At 43.0% G+C, this 17,199-nt stretch overlaps 1 protein-coding gene across 2 annotated transcripts; it reads left to right on the forward strand.

Annotated features, from left to right (window-relative positions):
* Positions 1 to 26: 26 nt before the first annotated feature.
* Acp1 (acid phosphatase 1) lies at positions 27 to 13,689 on the forward strand. Of its 2 annotated transcripts, none has more exons than XM_027937870.2 (6): positions 27 to 113; positions 5,414 to 5,487; positions 5,575 to 5,688; positions 10,627 to 10,688; positions 12,463 to 12,568; positions 12,704 to 13,689. In XM_027937870.2, exons 1-6 carry the CDS (start codon positions 71 to 73, stop codon positions 12,779 to 12,781), a joined length of 477 nt encoding a protein of 158 aa, XP_027793671.1. In that variant the 5' UTR covers positions 27 to 70; the 3' UTR covers positions 12,782 to 13,689. The 2 variants fall into 2 exon arrangements, with proteins under 2 accessions (XP_027793671.1, XP_027793672.1); XM_027937871.2 differs by lacking the exon at positions 5,575 to 5,688 and adding an exon at positions 5,725 to 5,838.
* The last annotated feature ends 3,510 nt before the right edge of the window (positions 13,690 to 17,199 follow it).

Here is a 17,199-nt window from a genome sequence, read left to right on the forward strand (position 1 = left end):
GGCGACGCGCATGCGCTGCGTCAGGACGTACGCCGACGCGGCCGCTGGGCGCGAGTGTCTGCGTTTGAAGATGGCGGAGAATGGCCCGAAGTCCGTGCTGTTCGTGTGTTTGGGTAAGGGTTTTCCTTCCTGGAGCGGCGGGTTGTGCCGTGTGGCTCTGGGCTGCGTCGCTAACCATGAACAGTGGGCCGGAGGGGCCTGGCGGGTGGCCGAGCCCGGTACCCTCGCTTCTGATCCCCCGATCCTGTGTCCTCTCACCTGCCATCTGCCTCCCAGCCGAGTCCTGGCATCTGTAGCAGGCTTTCTAAGCCGGATGCTTTTCATTGCACCTGCTAGAATCTTTGGTTGTCCTCCATTGTGCCCAGATGGACCCAAAGCTGCAAGTGTTCTCTGTGGGGCTTTGCACCAGTAACTACACTGGTTCGCTTGCTGGTGCCCTTGGCTTTCACTCACAGTGGATCTCAACTAATGAGAGTTGCATCCCTATCATTCCAAGTTCTGGGTTCTTCAGGTTCAGGTCTCTCTCTAACTTTGGTCTCCAGCCTGTCAGTGTACCAGTTTCACATGAAAGTGAGGTTTTACAATTTATTACTCCAAGTACCTTCCAGATCAGAATTGTTCTCATTCCTAGAGTATCAGCACGTAGTCTCCCTTACTTGAAATATAATTCACTTTCCTATTAGTTTGCAGTATTCTTCCTTGGTGCCTCCACACTAAGGGGGATAGTCCCAAATTATGCTTTCTACCTGGTTTGCTTTGCTTCTGCTCCTCTTGAGGATAGATTTCTGCCAGGTCCATCCCCCTGGCCTCCCTTACATTTTCCCACCTAATATGGGAGGGCTTGACTTTCCAGCACCATTGCTACTCACACTGGAAACACTACTGTGCCTTGACTGATGAGTCTTTTACTGGACACTATGTTGTATTTTGTATGGAACCCCTTATATTTTTGTAAAGTCAAACCTAAATTCTACCTTCTTTGGTTTCTCAGACTGTTAGTTGCTTCCTTTGATTCCTTATGGAGATATTGTATTCCACAAATAATTATTTGACAGCCTTTTGAGATCCCAGCCAGAGCCAACATTCTTGTGGGCAATAACTGTGGCTTTTTTTCTTTTTTCCCCCCCAGTTTCAGGACAATACAGTATAACATTTTCTATGGGGGGGAGGTAAAAAGCTCCATTACACATTGATAGTGGACACCATTTGATTTTTAAGGAAATCAACAAATTAAACAGTAGTTTATTTCAAGTTGGGTACCTATGGTGTCCCCTTGCCAGGCTAATCTTTGCTTAATATTATTGCTTATGTGGGCGTGACGCACAACGGTAACTGAAAAAGGGGAGGTATATGTTCACATGCATTTGTCTTCGATATAGCTCAGCAATTTTTTTAGTGCTTCCTGTGTGCTAGGCACTGGGGATGCATAGAATAGTGACCCACAGACAGGCCCCATGCTTTTTGGAGCTCACGCTATCTCATCATCAGTCAGGCATCGTGAATGGGCTCGTTCTTTGGTATGAGATGGTAAGAAAAATAAAACAGGAACATTCAGGTGTGTGGTCAGAAAGCCTTCACCTGAAGGTGAGCTCTGAGCAGAGACTTGAAGGAGTCAGGAGACATGCCCATCTTGGGCCCACAGGACACCTGGTGTGGTTTCTAGGTGAGAGTGCTAGCCAGATTCCAGAACAGGGAAGCCACAGTGGCTGGGCTTGGAGACCTGGTGTTCTTCTCAGCCAGGAGTCCTCTTGTGTGTGAGACACAGTACATCACTTGAGTGACTGTTTACTTGGCTCCATGGATACCTAAGTAGTGCCATTCTAGATGCATGGGAAGTTTATTCCTTACATGTATCAGATGCTTTAGAGCAGGCTCTGTAAACTCTGTAAAGTGCCACGGTGAATACTTCAGCTTCATGGGCCCTGCCAGTGTTGTAGCCCCAGATAGCACATAGATGAAGCTTGGCTGTGTAGTAGAACTGTTCATAGATACCAGTCAGTGTTGGAACCCTACATGTAAATTTTCACATATCACAAAATTTTCTGGTTTTGCATTTTTTTTCATCTGTTCAAGTTTGTAAAAATCATTCTTAGCCTATGAGCCCTCATCCTTAGTCCCTGTGTTGAGGGGGAGATCAAGGGCGGCTCTGTGAGGAGATGGTCTCTGTGAATGAGACAAGCGTTGAGAACTTTCTAGCAGATGTGGGAGGGACAAGACTAGTTCCAGCTGTAGTGCTGAGATAGCCTGGAGGAGGAGCTGAACTGGGAGGAGGACACCCCTGTGGGTGGCCAGAGACTGTGCTGGCATTAGAGTTTCCAGAACTTGTCCTAGAGGCAGCACCTGGGATTCTGTGCTTTAGTGATAACTTTTCTGTGCTGCATTTTCTGGTTTATTTTTATTTATTTATATTTTGCTGTTGATGGGGTAACCCAAAGCCTCACAATGTTAGGCAAGTGCTCTACCACTGAGCAATACCTCCAGCCCGTACATTTTTTAATAACATTAGCACAGTGATATGTGATGTCAACTTTTGAAATCTAGAGGGCAAGTTACTAGCATTTCGATTTCTTTTCTGTTGATATTGTAGACAGTATGACTTCACTTCTAGTCTCTTAGTTTTTATTAATTATAGTCTTTACATGTCTCCTTTAAATAGAGCTATCAGGGGAAAACATAAGTGTGGATGGGTGTGTTTTAAGTCATTAAATAGTCTTAAGTTTTTGTATTGTGGGAAAATTAATCTGTTATTTTACAGTTAATGAAAATTATGAGTAAAGGGGTGGTCCCAGTCTTTTTATTGTGTCTTTAGATGCTGAGATACTGGGCATCTGTTATCATTTGTAGAGTTTGAAAATAACAACAGTTGTCCTAGTTTGGTGAGAGAGTTTGCTATTAAAGTATTGCCAGGTCGGTGGTAACAAGGGACATGTTAACACACCCTGAGGAAGCTTTTCAGAAATTAAATAATGCTGATGGCAATACTTGTCTTAAAAATCAAACCAAAATTTGGAGTGTGGAAGGGAAGAGCTTCACAGCATAGACTAGCACATGGAGGCTATCCATGGTGAACTCCTGTCTTCTTTCCTTCCTTGCCTTACAGAAAAGCTTTTTAACTACTATGCACAACCACGTGTGTGGAAGAGCGCAAGTCTTATAAAAGAGAGGCTGACGGTTTGGTGCTCAGGGTGGTGAGCCGGCCCAAGGACCAGGGGGCATCTGTGTGTTTCACTACACTTTGGAAGATTCCAATTCAACATGTTTAATAGAAGCCAGAGTGAAGTATGTCCTCTAGCTTCGTCTCTTCTGAGATTTCTGTTTCCTCCCTTCATTTTCTATTACACCTCCTTAAATCAGTTACTAATGTCAGGGCTCACACAATACCCCACAATATGGTACTTTGTCTTGATGAGTAGTTTTGAAAAAAGTCTCTCTGATCATCTCTTGCCTTCCTGTGTCTTGCTTCCTGAAGTGAAGCAAGTCATGGAAACCAGAATTTCTGTAAGACAGGTTATTGAAAAGAGAATTCTTTTCTCCAAAGAAGCCTTCAGACCTAGAGTCTCTCTCCCTTCTCACTTGAGGACATTCCTTCCAGTGAGTCCTGTCCCAGACCTGGGAGGAAAGAGTGCTGCATCAGAGACCAGGAAGGGCCTGAACAGATGGCATGACTGAGTTCCCTGTCTCTCACCATTAGTTAGTAGCCCTTTGTTCAGTCATTCTTCTGTACAGCTGTCACTCTTCATCTAACCTAAGCATAAAACTAGACAGTTTCCCCTTTGGGTCTTCCTTTTAAAGGCTCCATTGTCACATAAAACTTTAAATCGATCTGTTATGCTTTTCTCTTTTTTGACCTATGTTATAGAAGTGCAGGCTGCAGTCTTTAGGATAAGTGAGGAAAGGAGTCACACCTTCCTGCCTCACTGTCTTTCCTGTGCTTTCTCATATTCACCTCATAGATGGTCTTTTTGCCTTCAGTCCTGTGGTTGTCCAGCATTTTCTTAACCCTGCCAGCTGCTTTTCTAACTTGTAGGAATAGTCTGTTGTCTTAAATATCTCTGTGTGCAGTCCCTGTCTCAGTGCTTGGCTGGCAGCCACTGCTTCCTGTACCTAAAGTACCATAGTCACGTCTTTTAATCCTGCAGCCCTGACTTAAATGTCTCTCCTGCCCTACTTATTGGACTCTCTTCCCATAAACATCAGCTGTCTGGTTTTCTTATGTCTCTTCTGTGCTTTGTAGCATTTTTATTTTCTGTGCTTTGGTAGTATAATGCTTGTTTATTAGCATATCTTTCATATTTTTGTTATACTATGTCTCCTCTAAGTTGTGACTTTGTACATGATCTGTTTGGAGATGAGAGCTGCTGCCTTTTGTCTTTTTCCCCGTGCAGTTAAGGAATTTATTGCTTGTCCTGGCTCCTGGGTGGTAACCTGTAATCACCTTGGGATTTTCTGTGAGTGGTAGTGTCTGTTACTACTCATAGTGGCCCCACATTTTATGCTGAACTCAGAGTCATGTGCTCTGTGAACCACATGTGTCGGAGGTGGGCCTGGAGGTTCAGTCTGTCATCCCTACATGATTGAACCCCAAAAACAATTCTGAGCACCGTGCTCAGGCAAGCTTCCTAGGTTGGCCGTACTAGTACCCTTTATTTAAAGTACTGGCACTGATCATGGGCAGGCGGGTAAGGGTTTCTGAAGAGATGGAAGCTTCCTGTTTAGAACCATTCTAGAATAGCCCTAGTATTTCTTCCTCTGGCTGGTTCTAATCTGTATTCTCTTATAATGAAGCTGTCATCATTGTAGCACTTCCTGAGTTTCATGATCTTCCTAGAGAATCATTACACCTAAGGTGGCCCCAGACTTTGTAGCCAGCTAGCCTGGAGTGAGGATGACCCAGGAGTCCCTAACCTGGCTGCTGATGTCAGTTGAGTGGCTGGGAGTGTTGCACCCTAAACCTCAAGCTAGCTAACTTCTGATGGCACAGTCCTTTTGGCACAGGGCTTTGCAGCAATCGCTGAGTAAAAGTTTGTGTTCACTCACTGTTTATGTCTTAATACAGTTGTTTATTTGCATATTTTATGAAACATTTTTGTTGTCTATATTTGAAAATACGTTCTTTCAATTTTGTTTTAAATTAAGCTGATGACAACCTACTTCATTGATTTCTTAACCTATTTCGGGTCATTAGTTGCAACCTGTAAAACTAATATTGGTTAAAATTGCTTTCTGTTTTTGTATCTGGGCAGTTAGTGTCAGATCACTGAACCTGGTGATCAGCATTCTCTGCCAGGGTTCCTCTGCCCTGCAGTTTTGTTTTTTGTTCTTCTGTAGAGAAGATGCAGATACCTCCCACCTGGCATATGAGTCTTTGCATCGCAACTAACACACTCTTTATGTCCTCTCCCTTCTTTTTAAGGTAACATTTGCCGGTCACCCATCGCAGAAGCAGTTTTCAGAAAACTTGTAACTGATCAAAACGATTTAGACAACGTAAGTACTGTTCAGTACATTAAAGAGGCCAACCTGAACACCTCTGGGCAAGAAAGTGCCGAAAACATTCTCTTTCTTCTCATGCAGTGGAGGATAGACAGTGCAGCCACATCTACCTATGAAGTGGGGAACCCCCCTGACTACCGTGGGCAGAGTTGCATGAGGAAGCATGGCATCCCCATGAACCACGTTGCCCGGCAGGTACCGTACTAGAACTGATTGTGTTCTGTGTTACAGTGGACCATTGACAGCGGTGCTGTTTCCGACTGGAACGTGGGCCGGGCCCCGGACCCGAGAGCCGTGAACTGCCTAAGAAATCATGGCATTAGCACAGCCCATAAGGCAAGACAGGTAGAAGAGATCTTGTTTAATTTCTGCACAGAGATGGAGAGGCCTGTGTGTTCACAGCTGTGTGTATTTGGGGTGAACCAACCTGCTACGTGTGGAGTTCTGAAAGACTTGCATGACCTTGGGATTGCTTACTAAAATGCACATAAAATTACGTCAGTCACTGAGAGCAGTGGCTGCTAGATGGCTGCCAGCTAGAGCTGTGGTCTCCGTTCTCTTACCACCTCGTGAGTTTTAGTTAGACATTTAAGGCCTTTGTGACTGTTTGCTTACATTACCAAGTTTGTTGCTAGAACACAGTCACGTAGTATATACAAAAGCATATTTTAACTATAAGTACCTTAAACAAATAAAAGGTAATACTGATATTATTATGGGTCCCTAATTAAGGATGTCATGCCGGACCTAAGTTTGAAGTCCACTGAGGTTTAACAAACTTCAAATGAAGGTAGCTTTGTATTTATATTATAAATCAGAAAATACAGTTGTGTTTCTGAGAGTTCTTTATTTAAGCTTGTTATTTTCACTCGGCAGAAGATGAAACATTTTATATCAAGTGTTCATTGTGATCGTTCCAGACTTTTGCATACCTTGCCAGGTTCTACTTGTATTTTTAAGGTTATATATTTATTTTAATAGTCCTTCAGCATTATGAGCAGTCTGTTTTCAGGTCAGATGTCTTTTCATGCACTAGGTATATAACAAAAGTGGATGTGGATGGGTTATTTCAAATACACATGCCCTAAAAAGCAAAGCTGAAAACTTTAGGAGCAGTTTTGATTACCAGCTTTGGAACTAGCATTTCTGGAGTCTAATTCTGCTTTTCTTCCTGTTACTCTCAGGGATGTTTTGTGGCTGGCTGTGGTGATGCATGCCTGTAAGCAGTGTCACATCAGGTCTTTTATGTTCACATGTTCCTTACCAGTTGTCACAGTTTGTGTAGTGACTGTTCCAGTACGCTTCTTATTTCCCTTGTACTTTCAACCTAGGTGTAATAGATGACACATTTTTACAGTTCTCACTTCTTTTCAACTCAATCAGTCTCTGGAGAAGTATGCTCTCAGTCCATTGGTTGCATGGAGATTTCTCTTTGTTATACAAGCTTTCCTCTTTTCAGTAAACTTGTCATTGACAAATGCACAGAGTGAGTGTAGCCTTAAAGCCCTTTGGAAACCAGTGCCCATCCCTGCAAAGGTCACTCCCAAAATATTGCCTGCCTTTCAGCCTTGTAGAAGTAGGGTCTTGGGCCTCTGCATTCTTGTGCCAGCTGTTTCTGTTGTGCTGCTGCTGGTCCCAAAGGCTCTTCCTTGTCCTTGCTGGATGCTGTGTGTTCCACAGCTTGTTTGCCCCTGTGCCCTGCTGGGTGTGGGCTATTGCTAATTTGGGCTGCACAGGTGGTGGAGGGTGGTGAGCACACAGCTGAGCCCAGCCTGGTATGCCACATGTCAGGGAATCCAGACTCAGAGCACACTGAGATGTTCCCACTTCTGTTCTTTGAAACAGTTTGAAGGAGATTTTGATTTTTCTCTGGCTAAGTTTTCCTTTGGTATTTAGTTTCAGCAGTTTTGTTGTGGGAGGCCAAAGTGTTCTTACTTACCTGTGGGAAATTCCGGGATGTTATCGTTTTATATTTTACTTCTCCTGTTTCTCTTTTCTTCTGAGAGTCAGTTTATATTGAACATAAATTTCTTATGATCTTTTCTCCATTTTCCATCCTTTTTACTTTTCTTCATTCTGAGATTTCCTACTGACCTGTTTTCTGATATACTAACGCTTCAGTATTTAAAGTCTGTGGAATTGTTCATTCTGAGTTCTTAGTGACTTTTGTTTTATTGACGGACTGCGTTTACTTGTTTGTTTTTTTTTAATAGATTAATTCTCTGAAATCCTTTTCCAAATGCACATTTGTTTATTTTGTTTGTTTCTTGTTGTGAGGTATTGGGGCTTGAACCTGGGTCTTTGTACATGTGAGGTAAATGTTCTGCCACTGAGCTACATCTCCCAGCCCATCTGAGTTACTTCAAACAGTTTGAATTCAAGCCTAGATCATTTGTGACCCTGCTGTCTTTGTTTCTTCTGTTTGTATGCTTGCTAACTTCCCATTAAATTCTGAATGTGGTATGTGGGGCATGGTGGAACCTGTGGGTAATTGTGTTTTGCCCCATATGGTTGGCTGTTGCAGGGAAGAAGGTAGGTGGTCACCTCAGTATGATCGGGTGGAGCTACTTGAGGCTGGCAACAGCCTTCATTCAGGAGGCTTAATCCACCTTTGAGCTTCCCAGTCTTTCCTTTGGGAGCATCAGGCACAGAGTTGGCAGAATGCCTCCAACGTGGCAGCTTCTACAGTAGAGTGCTCATCTCTTACTGAGTCTGTGCAGCCTCCAGGTGCCCTCTGGAGCTTCTTGCCCTGGGTTGGTGGAAGACTTGGCAAATTCTTAGAAAAAAAGCATGTGCCAGGCCCCCGTCTTCCAGGACCTGTGTTCCTCCAGGGATGGCTGTCCCACCACCCCTAATTTCAGTTTTCTTCTCAGCCTCTGAACTTCTGACAGCTCAGCGGTGCCCTGCTTTCCTTGGTCTCTTACCTCTTAAGCAGACTCTTGCAACCCAGTTCTTAATAGAGAGCTGTCATGTGCCTTGAAGAACATCTGGCAGCACCCTGCCTGGCATCAGCGCCCCATGTCATGATAATGAGAACATCTGGCATTGCTCACTGTCCCCTCTTATGAGAACCCCAGTCCCCTGGCTAAAATACAGCTTTTTAAGTGTGGCCCAGTGGCCATCAGTCTCCTTTGAAGATGTATTAAAAGGTTCATACTGAGCAGTGGGCCTGAATAGACAGGTGTGAAATGATTGTTGACTGGACCTCCAATTCTGCATTGTAGCTGACCACTGAGAAGCTGTCTATCACATTTCAGTTTTGTGTAGTGATCTGCAGGGTTGCTGAAACACTCCTTTAAACTGTATGTTTGGGTGGGGCTAAATTTACTTCATGTAGTGCAACTCCAGCAGCATTTTGCAACAGAATGCAATGCAGATAGACATAGGAAGATCCATCCTAACGAGTGGCACTCTTCTAACCAAGAGCTGGTTTGGAGACTATAGTTGTTTTTCATTAAAAATAAAAAAAGTTTTAAATTGTAACAATTAATTTATTTAAACATTATTAGTAATGGTGACAAATATTGGTAGATATAACCCCTGTAAACAAGTTGCTTGAAGGCAAGGCTGAATAGTTTCTGAGAGTTCCTAGGCTCTTCTGCTGACCATGAGCTACGATCAGTGTTGGTACATCAGCAGGTGAGACTCTGCTGTCTTGTGTGAGCAGCCTGTGAGACCAGCCAGCTTGTTGAGTGCCATCTGGTGGCATTGCTGCCACAGCTGCAGAGTTGAGCACATTCAGGAGTTCTTGGGGCCACAAAACCAAGTGGTTGCAGGAGCACTCATGACTTCAAGAGCAGTATGGGTGGGTGAGGGTCTTCTAGTTGTTTTTGGTAGTAGAGTTAATTTGACCCAAGCCATACATGTCTGTCTGCAAACAGAAATCCTCTTCTAGACATTTCCTGTGAAGCATTAAGTTATAGCTGTTGCTGTTCTTTCTCAGTTATTTTAACATCTAAAAATCATGTGTGACTTCACTTAGCAAGTTGCTAAGCATTTCTTTTTTTAGGGCAAATTAATTACAATCCAAATTGTTCATCCAAAATTAACAATTTTTAAACAGTAAATCTTTGGACATTTCTCACATGTGATTTGAAAAAATAATGTAGTGTGCTTAGTATAATTTTTGTTCTAATATCTTAAAGTAGATAAATTATTTTTTAATAGGTTAATTAGTGTCTTGGGAGTATTAATACAATCCAGTCCTTTGTAATTATTGATCTGCTACACTAAAAATTGATGGAAGTGCATATGAAGTCATTTTTAACAGAATAATGAAGAATAAGCATATTTATTGTTCTTTTGCTGTATTCATTATCTATTAGATTATTACTGTTCCTTCAACCAGGTTTTCATTGTCTCCTATGTTAAATGACATTTTAGAGGATTTTTTTTCAACAAGGAAGATTATTATTGAAGTTATATTCTAGGATTTATTTTCACTTTTATTCTGCAGCATGTTGATCTTTTGTTGTTTTATTTTCTTAATAATCACAGTTTATAAAATAAGTTTTCACTTGCATCGTAAGTGGTTTACATTTGTAATTGATGATGTTGGGTTAGACTCAGGAGATCCTGAGTGGTAGTCTCCTTGTGTCATATTTAAGTTGTGGGTGTTTGGTCAGGGTAAAGTCCACAATTCAGTTGCTTCTGATGAACCTCTTCTGACCTCCCTGCTGGAAATTTAGCCTCCTCCCTCTCCCAGAACCCCGTCCTTGGTGTTTTCTGAGGTTTCTGTGCCTCCTGCCTGATTGGGTGGTTTCACGAGGACAAGGCCTGTGGCTTCAGCTGGGGTCTGTAACAGGGCCTGGGACACTCAGTGCCCATGAATGAGAAACAGTGATGGAGGGTTGTGTGCCCACAGACTGCATCTGGTTTCTAGGGGATGAAGCTGACTATTTAGTGATCACCACAAGGAGTCTTAGGAGATAAAATTTTCTTGTAAGCCCTAGTACAACTTGGGAAGTAGATTAACTGTATTTTAACTTAAAAGTGTCCTGAATTGTTTAATTACATTGTTAATTAGCAAGTTTAAGAAACATAGTGTTTGGTTCTGTTTTATTTTTTCTTCTTCTCTATTTTTGAGAGGTATAAATATAAATAACTGTATTTTGACTTCTTGCTCAATTTTAGGTGACCAAAGAAGATTTGGCCACATTCGACTATATATTGTGTATGGATGAAAGCAACCTGAGGTAATCTTTTATCTTTTTTTTTTTTTTTTTTTTGAGGGGAGATACCAGGGATTGAATCTATTTTCAAAGCGTAATCTTATCCCATTCTCAGTGTGGTAATAGGCCAAGTAGTTTGCTATCCAAAGTGACTTTCATTATGTTACAGTTTCTCATACACAGTGCTGTTACAATGTGCATAATTATTTATTTAAATAACATAAATGGAAATTCAGAGAATAATCTGGTATTTCTCCTGGGTCTCTTTACAAAGAGAAACATAGACAGGAAAATCCGTTTGGCATGATAGAGCTGGACAATAGGGCTGGGGTCTGTGGTTGTAGGAGATGTGTTGATTCCTATGATTGATTTCCTTACTGCAGCAATTCACGAGCTAGGAGTGTTTGTTCCTCCATTAACACTGCCCCCACTCAAAGTGAGACTGGAAAGGCAGAAGACCTTTTACTGGATTTAAGATTGAGCTAAAACTAATGGGCTGAGGTATTATAGAGCAGTGACTATAAAACCTCAAGCTTACATGCCTGCAGGCCCCAGCACTTCTGCAGGAAGTTTCTGTTATTGTCAGAGAGGAAACTGAGGAATGGCAAGCTTTAGTTACTACTTCAGGTGCACAGCAAAGGTGGTGGATGTGGGAGGCCTAGGCTGTAGCCTCCACCGCCACAGCTTCCTCGCACATCATCATGCCCTCATCTTGTCCACCCCCAGCCCCCTGGTGTTTATTATTGCTGCTGTCAGTGTAACCATAAGCATTTATTGACTTGCATCACTACTTATTTAAAAATATTCCATGTTTTTGATGAAGCGATATTATCTGTGCTTTTAATTACTTATAGGAATGAACCAGTAACCATCATAACAATTTTGCTTATGTTTTTGTATTAATTAGGCCCTTCATTAAAATTCAGATTTTTTTTTCATTTTTATTGTTCAGTTGTTAATTTGTTTTGTCCTTACTTTTCTAAAAAAATACCACAGCTTATAGGTATTATAGAAGGTATCCTATCAGGAGACTAGATACTCTTGATTGTTGCTGAGTGTACAGTGTTCCCTGTGGGATGTCAGTCGGGTCAGTTCTGGGTGAAGCTCCCCTGGTGCTCTGGCCTTTGTGTCCCAGCCTAATTTCACTTCTTCTTGGATCTTCTGTTGCCCTGCAGCCTGGACCAGATTGTCCACTGACTGTGAGGCCCTGCAGGTCCAGGGACTGTGCCTGATTCAGCTCTGAGACTTTGGACAGGGATGTTCTTGTCTGTCCTGCTCCTAGACTCATCATAGGGGCTCAGTTGGAATTTGTCAGCTATGTGGAAGAATGATAAAAATGTAGCAGTGTGAAAGTTAGAAGTGAAGACACCAGGAGAGTGGTGTGGGCATAAGTAGTGAGGCAAGAGCCATGAACATGCATGTTTGGCCACCACGGGAAGAAACTGTGGCTCTTGGAGTTCCCTCATGTCACCTTGTTTCTCTCTGAAATATCTTTCTGACTTGATGGTTTCAGTGTATTTCACAAGAGAACACGGAGCTGCTGTCTGACGGTGAGGTGTACTTCCTGTGTGCAGGAAGTAGCGGGACGTGCTGTTGCTGCTCGCTCCCTGCCCAGGAGACAGAGCTGTGGCACACAGCTGCACAAAGGGCCTGTGCCTCAGTGCAGGATTTGGTTTCACTGAAAATCAGGTCACTTTTGCTGGATTTTGATATGGGTATTTCATAAACCCCTAGCAGATGTCCCTGTTTAACTTGAAACCATAGATCAGAAAACTAAGTTCATGTTTCGATTTTGCAGAGATTTGAATAGAAAAAGTAATCAAGTTAAAAACTGCAAAGCTAAAATTGAACTGCTTGGAAGCTATGATCCACAGAAACAACTCATTATTGAAGATCCCTATTACGTAAGTACAGTGCACATGGTAGGGCCAATGTAAAGATCTGCAAGTCCAGGCCTGTGGTGTTAAGTGACAGGCTGAGGTCCCTCAAGGACACTTTGGGTGCTGGTATTGCCAGCTGTCCTTCTTCCTGTCTTCCAGGGGAACGATGCTGACTTTGAAGTGGTGTACCAGCAGTGTCTCAGGTGCTGCAAAGCCTTCCTGGAGAAGGCCCACTAGGACCACCTGCCCGCTACCAGCTGGGGACGCTCCCTATCCACGTTCTGCGTCCTCATCCTGTGCTCCGGTGTACTGCCACTCCTTTGCCCCAGGCCCCGCCTGCCCCTTCAGCTGACTGTTGTCTCTGACCTGACCTGACAGATCATTGTAGGTGGAAACCAGCTGTGTCTACAGAAGAATCAATAAAAATGTTGGACTCAAAGACAGTTTGTAGGGTGCAGTGAGAGTTCTTAGACTAGTGGAGCCTTCACTTTGCCCTGATTATGCTAGTGGAGTGAGCAGAGAGAAAAACAGCCCCAACCACTAAGTACACACACCCAAAGGCCCAGGTTAGTCTCTGTGCCCAGTAAGGTTGGATGGCCTGGTCTCCCTGCAGTGATTGTGTGTGGCTGGCCAGTGCCTACAGGGCACCTGTGCTCATCTGTGCATCCAGAGTCACAGTGACCCTGTCCATAGCGGCTCTCCATGGCTTCAGCAAGTGTTTTAGCTCACACACACACAGTGCACATGATAGGAGACAGACCGATGAGATTGATCTTTAGCACCTTTAGTATTTGTTGGTTTTTGTCTGATTTATTTCACCAAGTCAGCTTATTTGCTCTCATTTGAGCCACTTTGTATCCAAAAATGTAATTATATCTGGAAAGGACACTTGTATGCTATGTATCCTATGGTTGGTTGAGGGGTATGTTTGTTTTATATGCACAGGTAACTCAAATGTAAATTGGCTTAGGTATGAAAAAATAATTTAAGCAGTCAATTATGTTGGTGTCCTTAAGTATTGATATGTTAATAAATGTTTCATGAGTATTTAAAAGCTATAGGCAAATACAGGTAATTTCACTATAATCTCAAATTCACATGGATATCAAAATAAACTTGGGAGTTATAAAAATGCAACAGATAAATCTGATGTCTCGCCTGCTTTTTATTTACCAATGAGGAACAATTGAGAAACCGTCTGTCTTGTCACTTTCAGATGGTCTGTGGTGTGTATGTGCATATTTACCCTTGGTACTAGGAAGTAAAATGATGAAAATAATAAGCTGTTCCACTTACACTGGCATCTAGGTATGGAAGACATCGGGGCCCTGGGACGGAGGCACTCTCAACTCTCCTTGTGGAGGTGGTGGTTGGGCTGTCCTGCCACTCAGCAGGTGAGTGGCAGTTTGCTTTATCCTATCCTGGTCCTGCATTCAAAGCTGGTGACCTCTAACCTGTAGAGGACTTTTAGTCAAAAAATCAGTCCTTGTTGAAAGGCTGAGTGGAATACCAACCTAAGAACAGGGAGAGTTGGGGGACGGACACCCTGAGTGAGGGTCCTGGCGGAATTACTGTGTCATACAGAAAACTCCAGAGGTTAGGTTAGGGATATGATAATGGTGTCCCCAAGCTAAAGAACTGGAAAGAAAAGGTCAAATGATCAGCCACAGTAGGGAAGCAGGATTAAGTAAGCAGTCAGGGCTGTTCCCTGTCATTAATTGCTTTGTAATCCCATTGTCAGGAGTATTTCTTAATCCTTTCCATCCCTGTAAATAAAAAAAATGCTGTAGTTCTCTCTGATATGCATCTTAAAAGCAGACTCTCAAACTGTAGAATGATGCTGTGTCCCTACAGCTGCCCTAGGTGTCATCTGCTCACATTGTGGCCAGGGACTCTCTGCTTTGTGAGTTTAACGTAACTTTTTAATTAGATCCCATGTCTTTTCAAGATATATCCAACCCTAACTGTTCACAAGTCTTAAAATTCCTTTACCTGGGAAACAGTGGATACAACTTATTTGGAATACTTAACTAGCAGAGACCAAGCTACCTCAGGAGATTATGTCATTGATGCATAGTAACCTCTGCTTTTAGAAAATGCTAATTGCCCTTTACAGGGATCCTTAGCTGTTGAATTCCATTCACTTATGCCTTTTAAGTTTTATGGACTTCTGCCAGTGTATGGATCTCTTGACAGGTGTGTAAGCCACAAATGCCCAGTGATGAACCCAAGAGAAGTAAAGGACCACTCCAAAAACTCTTCATTATAACAACATTTGTTCATTTATTATTTATTTACAGTATTTACATATTGCACAATAGCAGGAGTGCTGTTTTTCATTTACCATATAAGAACAAACGGAACTGGCCTGGATATATTCACAAATTTATACTCCACTGTCTTCAAAACATGACTGAAGTTTTTATTTACCTCTTTTTTTTTTTTTTTTTAATTTTTCATGCAGGTCCAAATAATATTCTGGGAGTTTAATTGTAAAAGTAATACAAAATATTGAATCATACTATATGCTCTATGAAAATATAGTTTAAGATTCTCCCTATGTTTCTAAAGTAATTTTTTTTTTTATTTCATCTAATCTGGAAAATGAAATAGTCTCTCATAACACTGCACATCAAATGTGAAGTTTTCTCTTGTTTTTTAAGATATAGTGGCAAGGATCTCTGTCAGATACACTGATTTACTGAATACATATCTGCAAACAGTGTCAACAGCTTACAAAATGCAAAGGAATTTTGGAAGAGTCTGTCTGTAAAAATAAACCTCTGTCCACATGGAGTGGGTGTGGAGAGCTGTCCGGCTGGTCTCCAAGGCACTGCTCAGGGTCCCTCTGTGTGGCTCCTTCCAGCTGAAAACAAATGCATCTGGTGTCATGTGGCTGCACACACTTTGTTATCAGTGCTAGAGGACCTGTGGCTTTAGCTGTTTAAGAGCACACTTAGAAACATGGAGTCTCTATGTGTGTGCATATAGCTGTGCATTCCAAAAAGCAGTCTCATTTATTCTGGAAAATAATTCAGTTTTGCAGTTACCATATGCCCACTGCACCAAAGGAAGAAAACCATCCACTCATGGGAACTCTGATTAGCATTAGCACAGGAATGTTGAGCTGCCTGGCCCTCTGTGTGTGGTCACAGCCTCAGGCTCATTCCATGGGGTCTGCAGCTGGTGGCTACTCTGCCAGATGGCTGGCCAGCTTTCTACCTCTATTCACAGGTGAGCAAAAGGAGTGCTGTGGTTTCTGGTACTCCTAGAATAATGATTACCCTTCATTCTTTTTTTTTAACATTTATTTTTTAGTTGTAGTTGGACACAATACCTTTATTTTATTTTATGCATTTTTATGTGGTGTTGTGGATCGAACCCAGGGCCTCCCATGTGCTAGATGAGTGCTCTAACGCTGAGCCACAACCTCAGCCCCTACCCGTCATTTTTAAAAGTGGGGGACATCTGCAAGTTTAAGAGGCTGTAGCCTGTATGATAAAGCAGATATTTACATATACTGCTCAGAACTACACTTTTTTGAACATATCCCTGAACTCAGGCATTTCATCCAACTACCTGTAAAGGAATGTTTGATGTAGGGAATGTAGTTTCTCTTTGGTCTGAGGTCAGTGAGCTCCAGAGAAGGGGCCCAAAGTTTGACCTTTGCTCCTGGCCGATATAGAGACCTGCCCTCCTGGACTCTGGGCAGGTGCTGAGAGTGGGATCTTACCCTGCAGCCTGTGTGTGGGGATGGAGAAGAGGCCACTGGGCACAGCAGAGGGACATGGCATGGCCACTTGGCAGAACATTTGCTTAGGGTTCCCAGCATATCATCCCCACCATGGGTGTCATGGGACATGTGCTCTGCCTCTGAGGGTCTCACTGATGTTCCAAGCCAAGCTGTGAAGCAAAGAGAAACTGACCTGTGTCTACACTGGTGACCCAGCCAGTTAGGAGTTAGCTATTGCAACTTAAGACTTTTGGAAGAATTTAATCTTTAAAACATAAAAGTCATGAAAACATCACAGTAGAAATCCCACTGTTTTAAATTTACCCATTTCCTGGCCAAAATGAACCTGGCTACATTTGTGACAACCGTGACTGCAGCAAGCAGGTGGCCCTGGGCCTGGAAGCATGCAAACACATGCCTTCATCCTACAATTGGCAGTGCACATGGGGAAGTGACCAAGGGACAGCAGGCCATGCCAGGGCCCTGTGGCTCAGCACACAGGATGCCTTCCCCTGGCTACTTTCCTGATCTTATCCCTCTGCAGGCCAGAGCTGAGCCACACAAGCCCAGTGTCCCTGATGGTCTGCCAAATGTCCACCCGTGGTCTGCCCAGAAGATAGCAACATGTAGCTGGAGCTCTGTAGATGGGCAAGGGCACCTTTGCCCTCCCCACTTGTAAGTGAATGGCAACTTCCAAGGGTGTGTGGCTAACATCTAAACAGTGATGGCAAGCTAAAGGCCCTGTCTTCCCCACACCTTCCCATGGGAGACTTGTAGGCTATATGTCTGTTCTGGGCTTGAAAGAAAGTAGGCTATATGTCTGTTCATGGATTGAAGGAGTATTCTGCCTGCCTGCCACAAGGCAGCTGATGGGCTTAGGATGTGGAGGGAAGTAGGAAGCTGCACTTTCTGGCTTTGACTG

This window comes from Marmota flaviventris, chromosome 14, assembly GCF_047511675.1.
Source record: "Marmota flaviventris isolate mMarFla1 chromosome 14, mMarFla1.hap1, whole genome shotgun sequence".
NCBI classification, from domain to species: Eukaryota; Metazoa; Chordata; class Mammalia; order Rodentia; family Sciuridae; genus Marmota; species Marmota flaviventris.